At 39.3% G+C, this 20,343-nt stretch overlaps 1 protein-coding gene across 2 annotated transcripts in view; it reads left to right on the plus strand.

Moving 5' to 3' along the window:
• STK33 (serine/threonine kinase 33) overlaps positions 1-17,464 on the plus strand; it is a 63,623-nt gene extending 46,159 nt beyond the window's left edge. Inside the window, exons 11-12 of one of the 2 annotated variants that reach the window (XM_028116980.2) lie at positions 1,835-2,041; positions 17,252-17,464. In XM_028116980.2, coding sequence (XP_027972781.2) covers positions 1,835-2,041; positions 17,252-17,464 — 420 coding nt within the window. The remainder of the gene's footprint in view (positions 1-1,834; positions 2,042-17,251) is intronic. The other variant, XM_028116981.2, reaches the window with a different exon arrangement.
• The last annotated feature ends 2,879 nt before the right edge of the window (positions 17,465-20,343 follow it).

A 20,343-nucleotide genomic window follows, 5' to 3' on the forward strand; every position in this document is an offset into this window, starting at 1 on the left:
GAAAGGAATGTTAGGTGTGTATCATTAGTGACTACTACAGTATCCAAAGAGTTACCTTATGGAAAGTTTATCAGGGGAGGGCAATTGAGGACTGGAAATACAAACACAGACAATATCAGATTGTCTGCTAGTGAAAGAATCAAGTTGAGGTTTTGTGTACTCGTATTCCAGGAGCCTGGATATTGTGATTACATGAAAATTAGGGACAAAGGTCAGGATGAAACCAGAAAGTTGTAATAGAGGCTAGATGGATCATAAGGATCAAACAGGGCTATTGGCCGAGCCCTGGAGGTCAGAACTCTTTCAGATGAGCGATCGGAGACTCTACTATTCTAGACAATTCCAACTCTTTTATGGTCTCAAGACTCAATCTATATTTCATCTGAGTTTAAGTTGACAACATTTTTTAAAGTTCTGGGATGCTTGACAGAGATGACTCTCAAATTGAGCCTTGGAGGAAATGTAGGCTATTGGTTGGCAGAAGGCATGGTAAGGGCATTCTGGGAGTGAATGGGTAGAGGATGCTATGGGTAGATGTAACCAAAAGCAGGATGCTATGAAAGTAGTAAGAATATAGACCTTCTTAAAACAAGATGAAATAGGGATGCCTGGGTGGCTCAGTCGTTAAGCGTCTGCCTTCAGCTCAGGTCATGATCCCAGAGTCCTGAGATCGAGTACCACATCGGGCTCCTTAATGAGTGAGGAGCCTGCTTTTCCCTCTCCCTCTGCTGCTCGCCCTGCTTATGCTCTCTCTCTCTCTCTAACAAAAAAATAAATAAAAATCTTAAAAAAACAAACAAAACAAAAAAAACCAACAAGATGAAATAGCAGAACCACGAGGAATTAATTGCATAATGATCCTCAGTTATTACTGTTCTATACTTAATGTGTGTCTGTCTTTAACCACAAATATGTTAAACTCTACAAATCCTCAACGATGTACTCAGATGTCTGCCCTTAAAGTGCTCTGTTTCATAGTATTCTGTGTCACTGATGTTTAATGCTTCAATCCACCCACATACCAAATTAACATAGAATCACTTCATAGCTGTGCCCACACTTGAATGTCCCATTTTAATCTAAATGTGATCTAAACTTGTCTAAACTTTCTCTACTAGTCTGAGCTAGGAGCAAAAATATTTAAAGCATACCTACTCTCTCAGGAGCCATTTGAGACTGCATTCATGTATTTCTTGGCATTAAGTGGAATATTATTTTTGAGAAAAATATTATTAATATAAAACAGTCAATTTTGGTATGGTATGGTCACATTTGGGATTAAAGCAATGTGCTGAATCAGTTATAATCATGACCACTTTATATTTAAATCTTCCAGTCAACTAAAAAACTTTCAAATCAAACGTCTCTCTTCTTGGACACCATGTTTAACTACTTAATGAGTTTAGCTTTCCTACCTGGAGATTTTGATGTTATATAAGCTTGCCCTTAGTTGGACCCACTAGACTGGGGGCAACTTTTTTCATTCTTTCTGCTTCCCTGTTAGTTTTCTAAGAGTCACTCTATAAGGGGGTCTTCGGATTCCAGGGAATTCCCATGTCTAGTGTCCTTTGCATGAGCATGTTGCATTGTTCTTTCAAACCCTAATATTTCCCCCCAAACCCTAACCTGTTGCACATGATCTCAGTCAAGAGGCATGAGTCATATCAGCACAGGAAGGGTGCTCCAAAGGGCAGCAGAAGTTTTGCTGTTTATTCAGCATTTTAGTTTTTCCATGTGACTTACTGAATTTAGGAAGATGTATTACTAGAAGTTGTAAAAATCTTTTCAATTTTCTAAACTGTTTCTAACACCAAAAATTCATTGTTAATATTAGGGCAATACGCTTTCTTCAGCAAGGCCAACCAATGTGTTAGAAATGATGAAGGAATGGAAAAATAACCCAGAAAGTGATGAGGAAAATACGACAGATCAAAAGGACAACTGGTCCATTCAAGAGAAGTTGAAAGATTACCAACCCGGCAGCCCCAGTGGAAATGTCCAGGATATCAGTAGCACCTCAGATGAAGAGGAGGAAAAACAGGTAGGAAGGACCAACAGAACAAGTAGGAAGAACAATTGTTCCATTTCTCCAAACTGTAAAATATTTTCACAACACTTGGAACAACTTTTGCAACTCTGTCTTTTTTTGTTTTTGGTCTGTAAGGAAGGAAATACATGACAAAGCAAGGAAAGTTCTCACCTCTCTTAATGCTATTGTGATTTAGCAGGTAGCCTACATGTTTATTCTAAGATCTGTGATTATGTCGGGCAGGGGTCTGCAAACTTTTCCCATAAAGGAACAGAGAGTAAATATTTTAGGCTTTGTGGGTCCTAATAGTCTGTGTCACAACTTCCTCACCTCTGATGTGACAGTATGAAAATAGGCATAGACAGCAAATGAATGAGCATGGCCACGTGCCAACAAAACTTTATTTACAAAAACAGATGGTGTGTGATATTTGGCCCATGGGTCAAAATTAATAATTTTGTGCTTTACCAGGCTATACAACTTGGAATGATTTTATGTATTACCTAGGAAAAGATTTATTACATTATCCAGTTATTTGTTTCCAATTTTCTGATAACTAAAACTATTTATATAGGTTTATCATTTTGCCTTATTAGATCTGAAAGAGCTTTATTCTTTTTGGTGAATATAATTTAGTAACTTTGATTAATTCCAGACAGTGTTCTACTAACCAGATAGCCTAGCAATTTACCCAAATGGTTTTTTCTTTTGTTTCTATGTTTATGGAAAAATTTTCCGTGGATTTGTTCTCTTGAATATCTTGAAATATCTCAAGTTATTGCTTTTTTTTTAAGATTTTATTTGTTTATTTGACAGAGAGAGAGACAGTGAGAGGGGGATCACAAGCAGGGGGAGTGGGAGAGGGAGAAGCAGGCTCCCCGCTGAGCGGGGAGCCCGATGCGGGGCTCGATCCCTGGACCCTGGGATCATGACCTGAGCCGAAGGCAGACGCTTAACGACTGAGCCATGCAGGCACCCCATCTCAAGATATTCCTTATCTTGAAATCTAATGAACATATTTGAATTCTTTTTTAATAATTTAGTGTCCTGCCAATGGGGGCTGTGTTCACCTCAGGGAAGCCCCGACCCCGTGAGGAGCTGTTACTTTCTGGCTCTCTGAAGTGTAGCGTAGGCAGAGTGCTGCTCAGGCCTGAGAGGGTCGGTTCTGAGCTGGGCCCAGGAAGGTGCTTTGCTGCCCGCCCCTCCCGTGCTAACAATGCCATCAGAAACCTGCAGAAAGAGACTTGGTAGAGTGATCTGGAGTTCTCAACTTACTGGTTGAGAACTTCTTCCTCTACTTGATAGCAAATGTCTAGATAATAAGTTTAACATTTAATGACTCAGATATTTTGAAATAATCATATTTTTATCATAACATAAACATAAGTATGTTGCATTCCCTTCATCCTCTCTGGTCTGTTAACAACTCCTGAAATGCTTAGCAGCTGTGTATATTTTATATTGTTAAAAATAATACCCTAAAAACCCATGTTTGCATTCCTTATTGAAAACAGTTTGAAGATTTTTCTATTAGCTGACTTGGCATTTTATACATACATATTCATATGCACACACACATACATAGACCTTCTCACATGTATACGCATGTACCATATACATATATACAGTTGATCCTTGAATTACGGGGTGGGGTTAGGGGTGCTGACCCCCCATGCAGTTGACAATTTGCATAGAACTATTGATTCCCCCAAAACTTAACTACTAATAGCCTATTGTTGACTGAAACCTTTCCAATAACATTAGCGGCCGATTAACACATATTTTATATGTTATATGTATTATATACTGTATTCTCACAATAAAGTAGGCTAGAGAAAAGAAAATGTTATTAAGAAAACCATAAGGAAAAGACATTTACAGTACTATGCTGTACTTATCCAAAAAGATCCATGTGTAAGTGGACCCACACAGTTCAAATTACCGTTGTTCAAGGGTCAACTGTACATATACTCACACTCAGATGTGTGTGTTACAATAATATACACACGTGCATCTATATATACGCACATATACACAAAAACAAATACACATACACCCCATACATCCACATTATCTTTTGTATTTTGTAGTCTTGGATTGTACCTGTGTTTGTCACTGAATCTGACATAAAATATCCTTGTGAACCAAATATTTGGTTGGTTGTCTTCCATCTCCTTTTCCATGGCTCTGTCACACCTCTCCCCTCCCTTCCCCCACCCCTGCAAGTCATAGAGTGATGGGACTTGCTCTGTTGTTCTCAGCTACTACTTCCAACTTGGGAACAGAAGAGTTGGAATTCGAGGTGCTTATGGATGCTAGAACTATAACCAGTGGTATAAATTTTATACCAGGTAGGTGGAAATTTTAAGAACATAGATCAACAGGAAGAACTTTTCTACAGTCAGAGCTCACCTGCAATAAAACGGGCTGGACCATGGATAGTAAACCCCACCTCCCAGTTAGTGGAAGTATTCATGGAGACTCTGGAAAGCTACTTGTCAAAACTGCTGTAGCAGGAATTCCTGCAAGATGGGTAGGAGTTTGCCCTGGATGTCCTCTAAGGAACTTACCCATGCTTAGGTTTTGGCTGTGATGTCTTGGGAGGAATACATTACCTTGTGTGGGAGTTTTTCTGAAAAGTGTTACCCCTTAAAAGAAAGACTTCTTATACATTTAACATATTAAGTTCTTTCACGGGTTTTTATGAATAAGCACGTTACTTTGTTAATTATATTGAAGCTGAGCTTGTGCTAGGAAATTACTTCTTTTCTTTTGAATCTTCATTAGCAACAGTAAATAGTGGAGTATAAAGTTCTCAAGTGATAACTGAAAATAGAGCTTGCCATTTACTCTTGAGTCCACACAGGATTCACATAGTAATTAATATTCTTAAGAGTGAAATTTTTAATTTTATTAAAATTATTCTATGAATATTAAAATATTTGCCATGGGGAAAATTTTGTTTGTTAAAATTAGATTATATGAACAATCTGATGTGATAACATAAATAATTTATACCTAATAAATTAAGTAAATTCTTTTTCCATTAAAAATTTTGAAATTTGGCTTTAATTTAAGTGGAAGTCTGCCATCAGTTCCTGTTTTCCATTGTATCATGGTTCTCTCTTCTGGAGAATCTGAGAAATCCATTTGGAGCTCTGATTTTGTATTTTTTACAAGCCAGGGTCATCATGCTTTTTGGCTAAGTGGCAGAGCTCTTGGAAGACTAGCAGAGAAAGTGAGGATTTGTTATAAACAAAATCAAAACACTTGACCTGAGCATTTACCTCTGTCACTGAACAACCATCCCTTCGTTCCAAATGCTGTGGTCATCATGGAAAAATATAGTCTGCATCTCCTCATTGTTCACGTTTGGACTGAGGTATCACACTACACTCTTCCAGACTTGTCTTCAAATAGTTGGCATTGGGCCATGTCCTTTTTTTTTTTCTTTCCGATTTTTAGCCTAATTTGGGTAATCGTGTTCTTTGAAGGTAGAAATGTCCTCTTGTGTATATCTCATGTTTTATAGGCTGAGTACATCTAGGTAATGTTTTGTGTCTTTAGTAACCCTCTAAATTCCCCACAGTAGGTTCTTAATCCATTCTATCAGGTAGACCCAAGACTTCAACTCCTACAACAGCATTTACTCATCTTCAAATGAGATGCTTGGCAGACCATTGCTTATTGAAAAAACATGCCTTTTAACATTATGTCCTTAGTGATTTCTGATAAGTAGTACAATACTTTTGTTATTTGTTAAACTCAGAAAACAACTGAGAAATGAATGTCTGGTAATTAAAGTGCACTTCCCCATAACCATGGAGGGAAGGACTAAAAATTCCGGATGTATATTTGCATTACAGAATTCTTGCTTCATAAAGGACATACTTCTTCATTGTTAAATTATTTATTGAACATAGTGTTGAATGTACTTGTTTAATGAAAATGGAAGATTTTTCTGATTGTTTCCTTTTGTGATCATTTTTCGCCACTGAAAATGTGGCCTTTACAGTGTCACAAGAGACAGTATATGTAGCAGATACTTTCGTCTAGAAAGTAGATATTCAAGGTTGCTTAGAAACTTTGAAAAGTTATTTTGATCAATGAAATGTATTCATGTAGCAGTTCTTCAAAGACAAGAAATGTTTGAATTTAAATAACATTGAAATTAAACAGTTGAACTGTGGTATGTTGATATATTTCTATGAGAAAGAGTCAGGTTTTCTTGGTATTTTTGTTGAGTAGGATAAAAATTTTCTTCTCTTGACAAATTAAACCTTAGCTTTCTGAGCCCATGTGAATCATGTGCAAATTTGGTGGTGCTTCCACAACTTTGGCACACTTTTGTAGTCCAATATTGAAGCCTTGCAATCTGGCATGCACTTAAAATACAATGGTTAAAAGCACAAGCTCCGGATCTAGGCTGCCTGTATTCAAATCCTGGCTTCACCGCTTATAAGCTTTATGACCTTGGACAAACCTCTTGGCCTCTGGTTCCTCATCTATAAAACGGGAATAATGATGGTATCAACCAGGGATTAAAAAAAATAATGCCTGTGACATTCTTGACATGGTAAGCACTTCCTAATGTTAGCTTTATTGCTTCTACTCTTATATTGCTAAAGAACTTGCATAGAATATTACAAAAATTGCACATTTTTTTCCTGTCAGCTTCAAGTCTTCTTGAGGTATATTTCCTTTTGGGTATGAACAAACCAAGAAATATCATTTTCAAAGGTGATAAGGTGATGCTTCCAACCTCATTTGCCCTCTGAGTTTCGTGAGGTCCCTAGGATACTATGGTAGATTAGATTACTTTTCCCAACTATTTAATCCCTCTCTGTAAGCGATTTGTACATTCACAACCTTTGCCATGTGACATTGCAGTTCTCCCTACTAGAGTAGATGAAGGATATTTTCTCACCCCACTAATGCTGGTTTTAACCATATGACTTATTTTGGCTGATAGAATGTTGAGGTGAGATGTAAGTAGAGACCTTAAAAGCGTTCACGTGATTTAGCTTGTTCTCTTGTATTTCTGCTACCTGCTTTGAGAAGAACATGCCTGCAGGAAGCCACAGTTCCTGGAATTATGGAGATCTATGGAGCAGACTTGAATCTAATACAAAACCTGGAGTCTGGCCTAGCCTAGCATGCCAACCCCTACAGCTAACTGAGACTTTTATAGTCATTTGTTATGTAGTTGTACAGAAAAGTGTTAACATAGCAGACCTAAGCTGCTCACCTTGAAAAGGCCCGCTTGCAAGGTTGGCCCTTGGCTGGCTTCTGGGAACTTGGATTTGGTTGCTATCATTATCTGATTAAGAATGATTCATTCTGCCTGAACTATGCAAACAATTCAGTTTATGCCACAACCTGCTTTTCTTCTGGGGGTCCGGGATTTTGGTAGGTGCTAGGCAGAGACTGCCTACATGACCAGTTCCCCATAATAACCTAGGATTCCATCTCTAAGACCTTCCCTGCTTGGCAACATTTGACATGTGTTGTCACAGCTCATTGCTGGGGTAATTAAGTGCATTCTATGTGACTCCTGAGAGAAGATGCTTGGAAGCTTGAGCCTGGGTTCTACTGGACTTCACCTCAATTACCTCTTACCTCTGCTAACTGTGCTTTGTAATAAATTGTAGCAATGAGTACGACTATATGCTGAGTCCTGTGAGTCCTCCTAACGAATCATGGAACCTGGGGGTGATTTGAGGGACCTCCCAAACACTGTAGTCTAACTGCAGCAATAGGTGACTAATACAGGTACAAATAACTGTGGTAACATGAATCTCGACATGTTGTTCTCTGACTCATGCTTTTTATAATGCCAATGCTAGTTTGGATTCATAGCATTTTGTCCCTACTACTCCCACTAGAACCTTCTGTGTAAGGCTTAGGTTTCACCACAAGCTTAGCCAGACTTCCACAATTGAAGGGAAGTATTAGTGAAACCTTTCAAATCATTTCCCTCCTCTCCCAAGCCTGGGTTTTGCTCAGCTCCCCTTAGAGACTATAGTTGTTAGGATATGCTATGTATCTTTTCCCTATGGAGAACCAACCCATTGGGTTGAGTCATAACAAATATTGCTTTAATTCCACATATATTAATTTGGGTCTATTCATCTCTTATCCTGCCTTCAGGCTATAATTGTCACATGTATTATGGCTACATAATTATAAACCCCCCAAAACAATGTTTTAATTTTTGCTTTAAATATTCATATATATTTCTAAGAAATTAAGAGGACATTTTGTCTGTTATATATACCCAGGTTTTTACCATTTCTGATGTTCTTCTTTCTTTTCTGAAAATCCAGTTTTCCATCTGGTATCATTTCCCTTCAGCTGGATTCAGTCTCCATTTCTCTGTTAAACCTACCTGGTGAATATTTAATTTTAGGTATTATATTCTAAAATTCCCATTTGACCCTGTTTTATTATTTCTACTTCTCTTCAGAGATTTCCTTTATTCCTCAAAGAATATTTTCTTTTGCATCATTGGTAATAGTTATGATAACTGCTTTAAAATCCTTGTTTGCTTAATTCCAACATCTGGGTCATCTCAGGGTCTGTCTCTATTGATTATCATTTCTGTTGAGTAGTCTGGGATTGTATCCTAGACATTGGAAATGTTATGTTGTGCTGATTCTGGATTTGACTATGTTCCTCCAAAAAGTGTTGATATTTCTGTTTTGGCAGGCAAGTAGTTGGTTGGAGGCAAATTGTCTCTTAGCCAGCAGTTCAAATCTTAGGTCAGTTCATTTCTCTTTAGCTGGGCAGGATTTAGGATGCCCCTTCTCTGGCTATCTCCTTTAAGGGATTTCCTCTTTACTTTCTTGTGTCTGTGGTTGTTTTGAATTCTGTCCCCTAATTCTTTAGACTAGAGAGAGAAAATCGTAAAAGTGTCCAGGGTTAGGACAGTGGAGGTGAGGAACACATTGCCATTGAAGGAGCAACATTTGATATATCAACAGAAATAATGGAAGCCAGAAGACAATGGAGTGACATTGTTAAAGTGCTAAGTGGAAAATAAAACTAAAAAACTGCCAACTTGGAATTCTGTATCTTGTGATAATTTTCTTGAAAAACAAAGATAAAATAAAAAAATATTTTCAAGTATGTAAAAGATGAGAGAATTTGTTACCAACATTTCTTACTATAAGAAATGCTAAAAGAAATTTCTCGAAGTAAAAAAAAAAAAAAAAAAAGATCCCAGATGGAAATCCTGACTACAGGAAGGTATGAAGGGCAGTAGCAGCAAGGGTAAATATGTGAATAAGTGTAAAATAATGTTGACTGCTTGAAACAATAACAATAATAATGAATCTAAGCTTTCATCTCAATAAGCTAGGAAAAGAACAACAAATCAAGCACCCTTCCTACAAGAGGATATTGTGAATGATTTAGTCCCAATAAATTAGAATATTTATATGAAATGATCAGATTTCTTTAAAAAACATCAAAGCAGATATACAAAAATACAAAATCTGAATAATTTTATATTTACTTTAAAAGTTGAATCTGTAATTAAGAACTTTCCAGTAAAGAAAATTTCAGTCTCAAATGACTTCACTGGTTAATTGTTTAAATATTTGTAGAAGAGAAAGCTTGTTACACAAACTCTTGAGAATATTTCCCAACTCATTTATAAAGCAAGTCAACTTTAATACCAAAATATGACAGGGATATTGTAAGAAAAGAAAATTGTTAGCCAGTATCTCTCATAAATATAGATACAAAAATCTCAAACTCAGTATTAGCAAAGTGAATCCAGAAATATATAAAAGAAATAGCACATTCTTGATCAAGTATACAGTATATTCCAGGGATGTATGTTTGGATTAACATCCAAAAATCAACCAATGTAATTCACCATATTAATAAGTAAAGGAGAAAAGCCATATTACTATCTCAATAATTGTGAAAAAAACATTTGATGAAATTCAACACTCAAACGCAAGTAATAGACTAGGAACAGATGGTAACTTCTTTCATAGATTAAGGGATTTTTATATTTAAAAAAATCCTCTAAAGCTAATATCATTCTTTTTTTTAAGATTTATTTGTTTATTTATTTATTTATTTGAAGAGGGGGAGAGAGAGAGGGAGAAAGTTGGGCGGGGAGCAGAGGGAGAGAATCTTTAAGCAGATTCCCTGCTGAGCGGGGAGCCTGATGTAGGGCTCCATCTCATGACCCATGAGATCATGACCTGAGCCAACACAAAGGTTCAGATGCTCAACCAATTGAGCCACCCAGATACCCCAAAACTAATATCATTCTTAATAGTTATATATTGAACACTTTCCAACTGAAGGTAGGAGAAAGGCAAAGAGGCCCATTTCTACTTCTCTTTAATATTGTACTAGAGATCTTAGCCAATGCAACAGGGCACGTAAAAGAAAATTTATATAGGCTGAAAAAGAAGAATAAAACTCTCTATTTGCAGATGACATGATTGTGTACAAAAAAATCCCATGGAATCTACAAAATGTGAATTAAACAGTTGCAAGATCTGTATACAAAAATAAAGTGTATTTTGATATACTAGCAATGAATAATTAAAAAACAAAATCTTAAAATACCATTTAAAATATCATGAAACGTAAAATACTTAGTCTTAACTCTAACAAAATATGTGTAAAATATTTATACCAAATCCCACAACACATTGAAATTGAAGAAGACTGAAATACTTGGAAAGAAATACCATGTTTATGGATCGGAAGATTTGATACTGTTAAGATGTCAATTCTCCCCAAACTGATTTATATCTTTAAAGCAATCCCAATTAGAATCGAGGGCTTTGCTTTTCTGTTAGAAATTGACAAGATGCTTCTAAAATTTGTTTGGAAATATGTAAGACCTAGAATAGCCAAAATCGCTCAAAAAAACAAAGTTGGAGAACTTACATGACGTGGTTTCAGCACTTACTATATAGCTACAGTAATTAATACAATGTGGTATTGATGTAAGAATAGACAAATCCAGGAAACAAAATACAATCTAGAAATAGACCCACCCTTAGGTAGTCAGCTGATTTTTGACAGAGATTTCAAAGCTATTCAATAGGGGAAAAGATAGTTGTTGTGTTTTTTTTCCAGTAAATAGTGCTAAACTAATAAGATATCCATATGGGGAAAAATGAACTTTGACCCCCCAGCTCACGCTGTACACAAAAATTAGTTTGAAATGGTAGTAGACCTAAATCTAAAAGCTAAACTGTAAAGCTCGTAGGAGAAAACGTAGGAGAATATCTTCCAACCAGAGAGTAGTCAAAAATTTCTTAGAACACCAGGCAGCATTTTAAAAAGTCAGATCAAATGGACTTCTTCAAAGTAAATGCATTTTCTCATCTAAAGCATATTAAGAAATGGAATAGGCAAGCCACAGACAGGGGAGAAAGAAATTTTAATAGATATATCTAACAAAGGACTTGTTTCGCAAATATTGAGACAGTTCCTACAACTCAATAATAAGGCAACTCCACTTTTAAAATACATGTAAGATTTGAACAGACATTTCAGATAGGAAAATATACTAATAGTCAATAAGCATATAAAATATGCAACATCACTAGTTATCAGGAGAATGCAAATGATAATAGGAAAAGCTACAATGATATATCACTGTATCCTTTCTAGAATGGCCAGAATTTAAAAAGACAAGTTCATATTTTAGCAAATATTAGAGCAAGTGGAATTTTCCTATATTGCTTGTGGATTGCAAAATGGTACAGTTTCTTTGGAATACAGTTGGGCAGTTACTTATAAAGTTAAACATTTACTTATCATTTATCCAGAAATCCTAAATTTGAGTTCAAAAAAGGACTTGTAGAATATATTTATAGCAGCTTTATATATAAAGAGCCCCAAACTAGAAACAGCCCAAATATCTATTAATAGAAGAATGGATAAACAAATTGTGGTATATCCATACAGTGGAATACTACTTGATAATAAAAAGGAAGGAATCATGAATACCGGGGTGAATCTCAAAAACATATGTTGTAATACCATGAGACTCTATAATTATCTCAGTAAAAGTTTCTTTTTTTAGAATCTCAATACAAATTTCAATTTAAAAACATGTTAAGCAAAAGAAGTCAGACACAAGAGTACATACTCTATGTTTCATTTACATGAAGTTTCAGAGAAGTAATTATGTTGAAAAATATCAGAACACTGGTAGCTTTAGGATGGGAAGGAGTTGAGTGGGATGTGGCCCCTGGGAAATTTGTGGGGAGTTGTTCTATTTCTTGATTGGGGTGTTGGTTCTACAGGTCTGTGTATTGTCAAAACTCATCAAACTGTACACTTGAGATTTATACATTCTACTGTATGTAAATTGTACTTTAACTAAAAAAGAAAAGAGAAATTTATATCTCTCTAATTTGCAAGTTAGATTTTATTTTCATTAACTCCCTACAAGGCCCAGCTATTTATGTAGGTAGCCTTATAAAACAACTCTATATATTTGGAAGTTAATTACTCTTCTTCCCTTTGGTTTTTCTTTCCCTTCCTTCTTCCTTCTGAAAACCATAGGAATGTGAGAGAATGTGGGTGACCATTGCGAGCAAAGATGGAGCTGAAAACTTGTATCAGAATGTTCTGTCACTTGGACCTTGTGCAGGCCTATAATTTGAATGTGTGACTCTAGAAATGGTTGCTATGGTGATAAACCACTTTACTTAAATAGCATGTATTTTACTCAAAATTCAGAGAAATGGTAACAGTTTCTAGTAATCATGTACTGGTATTAACTTGCAGGGATATGCCTAGAGCTTACAGGTTTTGCATCCATTATCCCCAGATGAGTTCATCAGGTTGAAGTTATGCCAGTGAATAACGAAATATGTGTATTTAGCCCAATTTTCTTGTTACATATCTCCCCTTGCACACATGGAGCCCCTTTCCAAGATGAATAATATAAGCTGGAGAAATCAGGCCAAGGGTGCTGAGTTACTAAGAGATGAAACTGGAGGAAACTTGTAAGGTCATCTTTTCCATCATCCCGCCTCCAGAAGGACTGACTATTCTTCAACCGTCCCAAGTGGTAAGAGTCTGTCAAGGCTGAGGAACAACTGAAATGCTGCTTGGGCCAGCCCCTGGTGTAACCATCCTGACTGCAGCACTCAGAGACGCCGTCTAGCTCCACAGAGCTGAGCTCTCTCCCCTTCTGCATTCTACAGACTGTGATTATATATGTCCTCTTAGGCTTTCTATTTCTAGACTGAAGAGCTCTCTCGCAAAGAAACCTCCATTCATTAATCATATTAGTAACCTGTCTGTAAACCTTCTCTGCTTCCTTTATCTCTGTTCAAGCTGATTGCAGTGTTTCAGGTATGAATTCTTCATGATTTTATATAAGGATAGAAGGATTTTTTTCTTTGTTTCTAAGATGCTTTCTGATGATAGCCAGGTTTTCTTGATCCCTGTGCAATGGGTATGTTACACCAGTTTCTTCAGAGAACAATCTACAGTGATTTGTAGATCCTTTTCTTGGACTGATAATGATGGCCAACAATCTCATAATGATCATTTAGATTCTTTTCCCCCAGACCAGAATATTGAAATTCCCCTCTCATCTTCCTCCCCCTCTGCACAATCTTACAGGAGATCCTCACCTTCTATTTGCCTTTTATGACCTGGAAGATCTTAGTAATTCCTATAGCCTTGGCAATTTCACTTTTCATTTCTCTGTCATGTTACTTACAAAACTGTAAATTGCATTAGTGACAGCATAGATCCTTGAGGAATCCCCTCAACTGTGAGAGAAGAAAAAGAGAAACGTAAAATTTAGATAACCTGTAACCTGCAGAGGAAACCCCTGAAACATTAAGATTTGTTTCTGTTTCTAGAGAAAAGCCTAGAAGCTGGAATTTGCCTTGGCCTTTTGTGTTCAGGGAGGTGAGAGGCGTGGCTCTTGGTGAAGAAAGCTACAGCTCAGTCTGAAGGACAGACACCATGAGGGCCAGCCTGCACCCATGTTTTGTTAATGTCAGAGCACAGTTTCAATGAGGTGATATTTAAGAGGGGAGACTCAGAGTCTTCGGGAAAGCTCTTACAATTCTGATTCCTAAACAGTGGCATCCTAAACTTAATGCAACTGCAAATTAGCAAAGAGAAACGGTACAGTGTACGTGTGTGTGCACACACCCACACAAACACACACAAAACATCTTACAAGGTACACACATATACACAGAAGCTTCTAAGCGTTTGCAGTAAACATTCGCATAAAGGTGAGTAGATTTACATTGATGTCACCGGAGAGTAGAGAACAAGTATTGAGATTTGCTGCAGTGCAGCCAGTTTTAGGCCAACTTGGAGTTCGATTAAAATATAGATGACTGTATTAATTTGAATATGTATTAAATACCAAATTGAGAAAGAAATAAGAAAACAGGCACTCATATGTTGCTGGCAAGAGTATAGGTCGGTACAGCTGCAGTGGAAGGCGATACGGCAGTAGCTTTCAAAACTACAAATCCACTACAAAACTTCAAAACTACAAAACTACAAATCCAAAACTACAAAGTATGGATTTGTAGTTTTGACCCAGGAGTCCCCCTTCTAAAATATATCTCCTGTAGACATACTTGCACACCCACAAAATGACACAAGTGCAAGATTATTCACAGCAGCACTATTTGTACTAGGAAAAGTTTGGAAACAACCTGAATGCCCACTGTGAAGGGACCGGCTAAATGAATTGTAGTCCCTTCAAACAAGAGAAGACTGCATTGCCGAAAAGAAGAATGAGCACCCTTTTTTACGTATGGACACAGAAGGACCCTCAAGACAATCATTAGTTGAAAAAAATCAAGATGTAAAAGAGTGCTTATAGTGGGTTACCATTTGTGTAAGAAAAGGGAGAAGAAAGCATGTCAATATATGGATTGGACTGAACCATATACAATTGCCATTATTAGGCTGTTTTTGACTTGCAGAAATGACTACCAATTCAGTTTGGCTCCACTTAATATTTGCTTGAAGGTGCATGACCTCTCTCTGGAAATGTACACTGTAAATTGATAATATTGGTTGTGTTTGATGTGGGGCAGAGCTGAGTTAACTGGGAGGCAGGGAGGAGATTTTTAACACTGTGAATATTAAATCATGGGGGTTTGCCATCTATTTTAAAAATATATCACTAAAATTGGATATGAATAAATAAAATAAAGAAATGTAGGCGAGGAATATCATTTTCTCGTCTTGCTCTGGAATGAAACTGAGAAATATCATGTTTCTGCACTGAAGTAAGCAAACATTTTGGTTTAGTTTCCTCTTCCCTTCCCCTTTGCCAGGAAGTTCTGAGGATTATCTTAAGATATCTTATCCAAGAAGAACACACCAGAGCCTCTAGTGATTTTGGAAAAACTAATCTGCATCACTACCCCTGCCCACAGAGACTGTTTCTGAGTATTTCTTCCTGGTGATGCAACTTCTAGTCTACTTTCGTGACTCAAGTCCACGAACAAATGGAACCATGGAGAAGAATGGAAGTGTTAAGCCAGATATGAATTTGCACGCATTAAAAAGAAAACGCCAGAGTCTCTGTTCCTACTCTAGAGAACAGTAGTTGCAGTGGACACGTTGAAAAATATTTCCTCGACTACTTTTGATAGCTCAAAAGGTGGAAATATCAAAAGGGAGAAGGTTACACTGAGATTCGCCTTTTAATAGGATTTGTATGTCAAGTGAATTAAACTTTCATGAATTGAAATTTCCAAGATAGGTTTCCTGTCTTAGGGATCAGTGCTGCATTCAACAAAGCAGCTTCTCTCCACTGGACGTGGGAACATCGGGGGAGTTGACTCTCACCCCCTTTTGGCACGTGGGCATTCTCAGTGAGAGGGTATAGGCTGTATTGCCGAACGCTAATGCATTTTCAGTATTTTCTGTTTCGTGAAGGCATACACACGGAAGCAACCTAGAAATTTTGTTGGGAAAAAAAATCTATGGAGAAAAGGACTTTTTTACATTTCCAAATGTAGACTAATTTTTCAATATACAAATATACGAGCTCAAGAATTAGCATACACTGTTACGAAGCCAAACACGAGTGATGTTCTGAAGAGGCACATATCTCAGGGCTGTCTGCAATACAGCACACATCAGGTGAATTTTCTCTTTCTCTTTCTCTAAATATAGCTGTCCAAAATCATAAATGACCTGAAGTTCTGCTGGGGCCCTGGGAGGTCACTTGTTACATTGGGCAAATCTATATTAAGTGCCTACTACCGTGTATAAAACATGGCCACTGGTATCACAAGAGCCTGAGTGATCAAAGAAACCAGGTTTATTTGTAGTGTGTTACCTGTAATCTTTTCACATCCTTTGAAAATTGCTAACTTGATTATCAACTCCTATGTAGAGTAACTTTGCATTCACCAGAGTGTTAAACATCTGAGCCCTTTCCAGACAGTTCTGTGTACGTGAGGCCTACTGCATCTATTCTCCGGTGTCTCATCCCCCGCCCTGCTGTGTCCCCCTCTCCTAAGACGTTCTCTGCTCTTTCTGTTCTGTTCTGTGCTCACCTTCATTTCAGGAGAAGTGATCACTTCTAAAATGGGTCTAAGGGCAAAATGGACTCTGCTTCCCTCATGACAGCAGAATCGAAGACCATTGAGGTGAGGTGACCTGAGAAAACACAATTGCCTATTGAGATCCCTCCTACTTGGTTTGTACTTTAAAGAAGCACTTTCATGGCCACCATCTTCGTGCATTCTCAGAGTGAACCCACGTGGGAAACGTGCAAATGCATGGTCCCCGTTTACCCGTGTGGCATCGAGACTCTGAGAGGTCCGTGGACCTGCCCGAGTGGAATGACTGGGATTAGAAGCCAGTCCCCGGAGTCAGCACAGAGAACGGCGTGGCAGAGCTGGCCTAGAAATCTGGTAAAGATGCAGTGGGTGTGCTTCTGTCCCGGCCAACTTCCCTATGCACATGTTGTAGACATTTACTTTGATTTTGTGTGGCAGAAGATCTGAAATTGTGCTACACCAGACACTAAACAAGCCTCTTTTCTTGAAGGCGCTAAAGGACCTTACTCTGGCATTTAATAGCAGCTTTGCGGTGTGATTATGTCTCCCCTCTGGAGAGCGCTCCACCTTGCAGATCCTGGGCAACTTTGCGGTCCCTTGCTTCTTTGAACTGGTGTCTATTGCTTCCTGTCTGAAAGTTAATCCAGGCCTTTTCTTTTATTTCCAGTCCACGGCTTATGTAAAGAAATTCCCTGTGACCCGTAAGAAGGAAAACGCGGACAACTTGGACACGAAGTGTGCACGTTCCACATCTAGCAGACACCTTCCAGGTGGCTTCAAGGCAGAGCCAGAGAAATCCCCCATGACTTCAAGCCAAGGGACAGCAAACAAATACATTGCCAAATCCAATGCTGTGCCTAGAACCAAAAAGAAACTCTAAGTGTCCTTCACCGATGCACGGTGCAAACACAGATCCGCTCCTGCTGGTGCTAAGACGAGGCGATGGGAGGGGAGAGGACAGGACCAGAAGGAGCCTTTCGCCGCTTAGCCCCGCTGAGCCCTGCCATGTGTTTGCACCAGCTGCACCGCGAAGGCAGGCCCGTCCCCGGCAGCCTGCAGTTAAAAGCCAGCGGCCACCCGGCTCCATGGAGGGCTGCGGCCGCAACCAACCCAAGGGGTTTTTCGAGAGTTGTTTAGAGGAGTACAGGTCCTCAAAGCAAGGCGGTGGGTATGCTTGCTCCGTTTTCCTTCAGATTCTTATATTTAGGCACAATTATTTGTAGGAGAAAATGAGAGCCGGATATGGTGGTGGAGGTTCTGAATAATTATGTGCACTTGGCACTAGAAGATTTTGTTAGGAAATCACCAATAAACTTGCCAGAGGCATAACAGCAGAAGCGCTTCAGCCATTCCCATGTGTTCTTGTGATTTTAGGTTGCTATAGAGTATTTAAGACAACTTATTTTAAATGTAGAAAAAGAGTAGGAGATTTTGTAACTGCTTGCCATTAACTTGCTGCTAAATTCCCAATATATTGATTGAATCAATAAAAAACAGATGTTACCCATGCACGTTAATTTTTATGTTAACAAGAGGTGGATAGAATAAGGTCCTTGAAGCCCTCGTGCAAATTAAGAGTTTGGCCTGCTTCTGCGAGGGTAGGCACATAGCTTTGGCGGGGAGGTCATGAAGCTGGGTACAGGGGAAAATACATCATTACCCTGGGTGTCATTAGGTATCTCCTTTCCACCTGGGCAAATAACTTTGTCATTCGAGGTCAAACTGGGTGAAGAGATGCTTAGCCTGGCCCTCCAAACAAATTCTAAAGAAGCTATTTGCATTTGCTTTTACCTCCCCTTAAAGTAATAACCTAGTTGCAGTCCACCTCCCCCCATGGGATTGTCTTAGACCTCCCAAATGACGCAAAACTGGCCTGCAGAGCACGTACTAGTTGCATATAAATCCACGCAGCGGCTGACAGTGATAGAAGTACTTCTCGGGATCAATGTGGACGACACTGTTGCACTCGCGAACCGGGCAAAGCCAGCACCCGCCTGCGTTGGCCCTGGCTGAGCAGCTCTGTCAGGACCTTCTTAGTGCCTCCAGTGTGCTTCCCTGGGGAGATCCGCCTGCTAAAGTGTACCTGCTTTAAATGCTTTATTTTAAAACTGGAGTTGGCATAGCTCCTTCCCGGTCTTTCCCCCTTACTAGTTATTACCTCCAGTCCTACCAGGAGCCCATAAGCCATCTCCTGAGCTTTACGCCTTCTGTCAGGGTTTAGTTGAGCCAGTCTTCGAGGAGTATGTCTACTTACCTGCTGAGAAGCCCAGCCTCATTAGCTAAGTGGAGATTTCCCTTCTCTAGTGGTCCTCCCGAAGGCAGGGGTAAGAGCTGACCACTGCTCTCCTCGCCGAAAAGCCAAGTGACACAGTGCCTTTGATTCTGCTCGTCCCCTGAGCCTGAAAATGGAATATTCCCTGTATCTAGAATGCTCTTACTTTCCTAGCGATACAGTCTTTTGTATCACGTATTAGAGGAGTCTGATGTTAACTTTAATATTATCCAAATTTCTGCCCACATTTCTCTTTGGCCTTGAATTAGCGATCCTGCTCGGTAAGTGTGGCCGAGGGGCCAGAACTAGGCACTGAGTGAAAGGTGAAGTCGATTAATAACTTGTCCTTGTGTCTGCATATTTTCTCCCCAGCACCAAGCCAGGCCAGCCATCTTTCCCACCATAAAATCATTCTGTCAGCCCTCACCTGTCTAGACCTTCATTTTATTTATGGAGAATCATTTTGATAGAAGCTTAGCTCACTCTTTCTAAAGGGAATTTTCACATTATTTTGATTTGTTATTTATTTGTATGGAACACCTGGGCCAGGCCATATCTGAGCTTTCTCCCCCAACTGTTGTACCTCTTTACTATCTGGGGACATGTGGCCTCGCTCTCTTCATTTGCTTTCATGGCTGTGAAAAAAAAAGCAGCTCTTCTGGTGCAGAATGGTTTTTGGTGACCAATAGGCCAACTCCAAGGCATTGGCCGCCATCGCTGAGAGCTCTCCGGGGCACAGCGTGGAGGGACGGGCTTTGCAGGACCCAGAAAGACACCAGGACAGGACAGAGCAGGCGCCTTGCCAAGGCGTGCAAATGCCGATCACACGGCGGCTTGAAGAGCAGACACGTCAAGGCAGGAGATAAAATTGATAAACGCAGGCTTGGGGCTGACGACAGGTTCAGCTGAGGAGAACAGAAGATGCTATCAGAAAAGGGCTTAAATCAGAGGGGCAAGGGAGATGGGTTGGGGGGAAGGGAGCAGAAAGAAAACAAAGTATAATTACTCAAGAACCCTGGATGCCAACACATGGTTCTGCCAAACCAGGAGCTGGTGTCAGAGGAAGGATGCGCCGCGGGGTGCTGGCCCCGGGCCCGGCTGAGGGAGAGCCTGCCCTCCGTGGCCTGTGCCCCGACACACCCAGATGAAGGCGCAGGCCGAAGAGACGAAGACCCGGGGGGATGGGAGCTCAGCGAGGCTGCACTGGTGGCCCCAGGGCCGCCCTTCCCTTTTGAGCAGGTATGCTATGGGGTGTTGCGAGGGGAAAGGAGCAAGAGACCAAAACCTGTTGTGCTTATCACTGAACTGCTTTGTTTAAATAATTCCATTTGACTCCAAATTGTAAGTTCCAGGTTAGACACATCAAAAGCAGCCAGTCTTGAAAATGAAGCTTTTTAAATTCCAGCCCCACTGTTGGAATAGAGAGAATAAAGGCTTTGTTCAAACATGCATTCCCAGCAGTAAGCAGAGCCTTGAAATTGGCCGGG

This window comes from Eumetopias jubatus, unplaced genomic scaffold (genome assembly GCF_037043125.1).
Source record: "Eumetopias jubatus isolate StellerSeaLion01/CBP00866 unplaced genomic scaffold, mEumJub1_p1.0 scaffold_13, whole genome shotgun sequence".
Classification (NCBI taxonomy): Eukaryota; Metazoa; Chordata; class Mammalia; order Carnivora; family Otariidae; genus Eumetopias; species Eumetopias jubatus.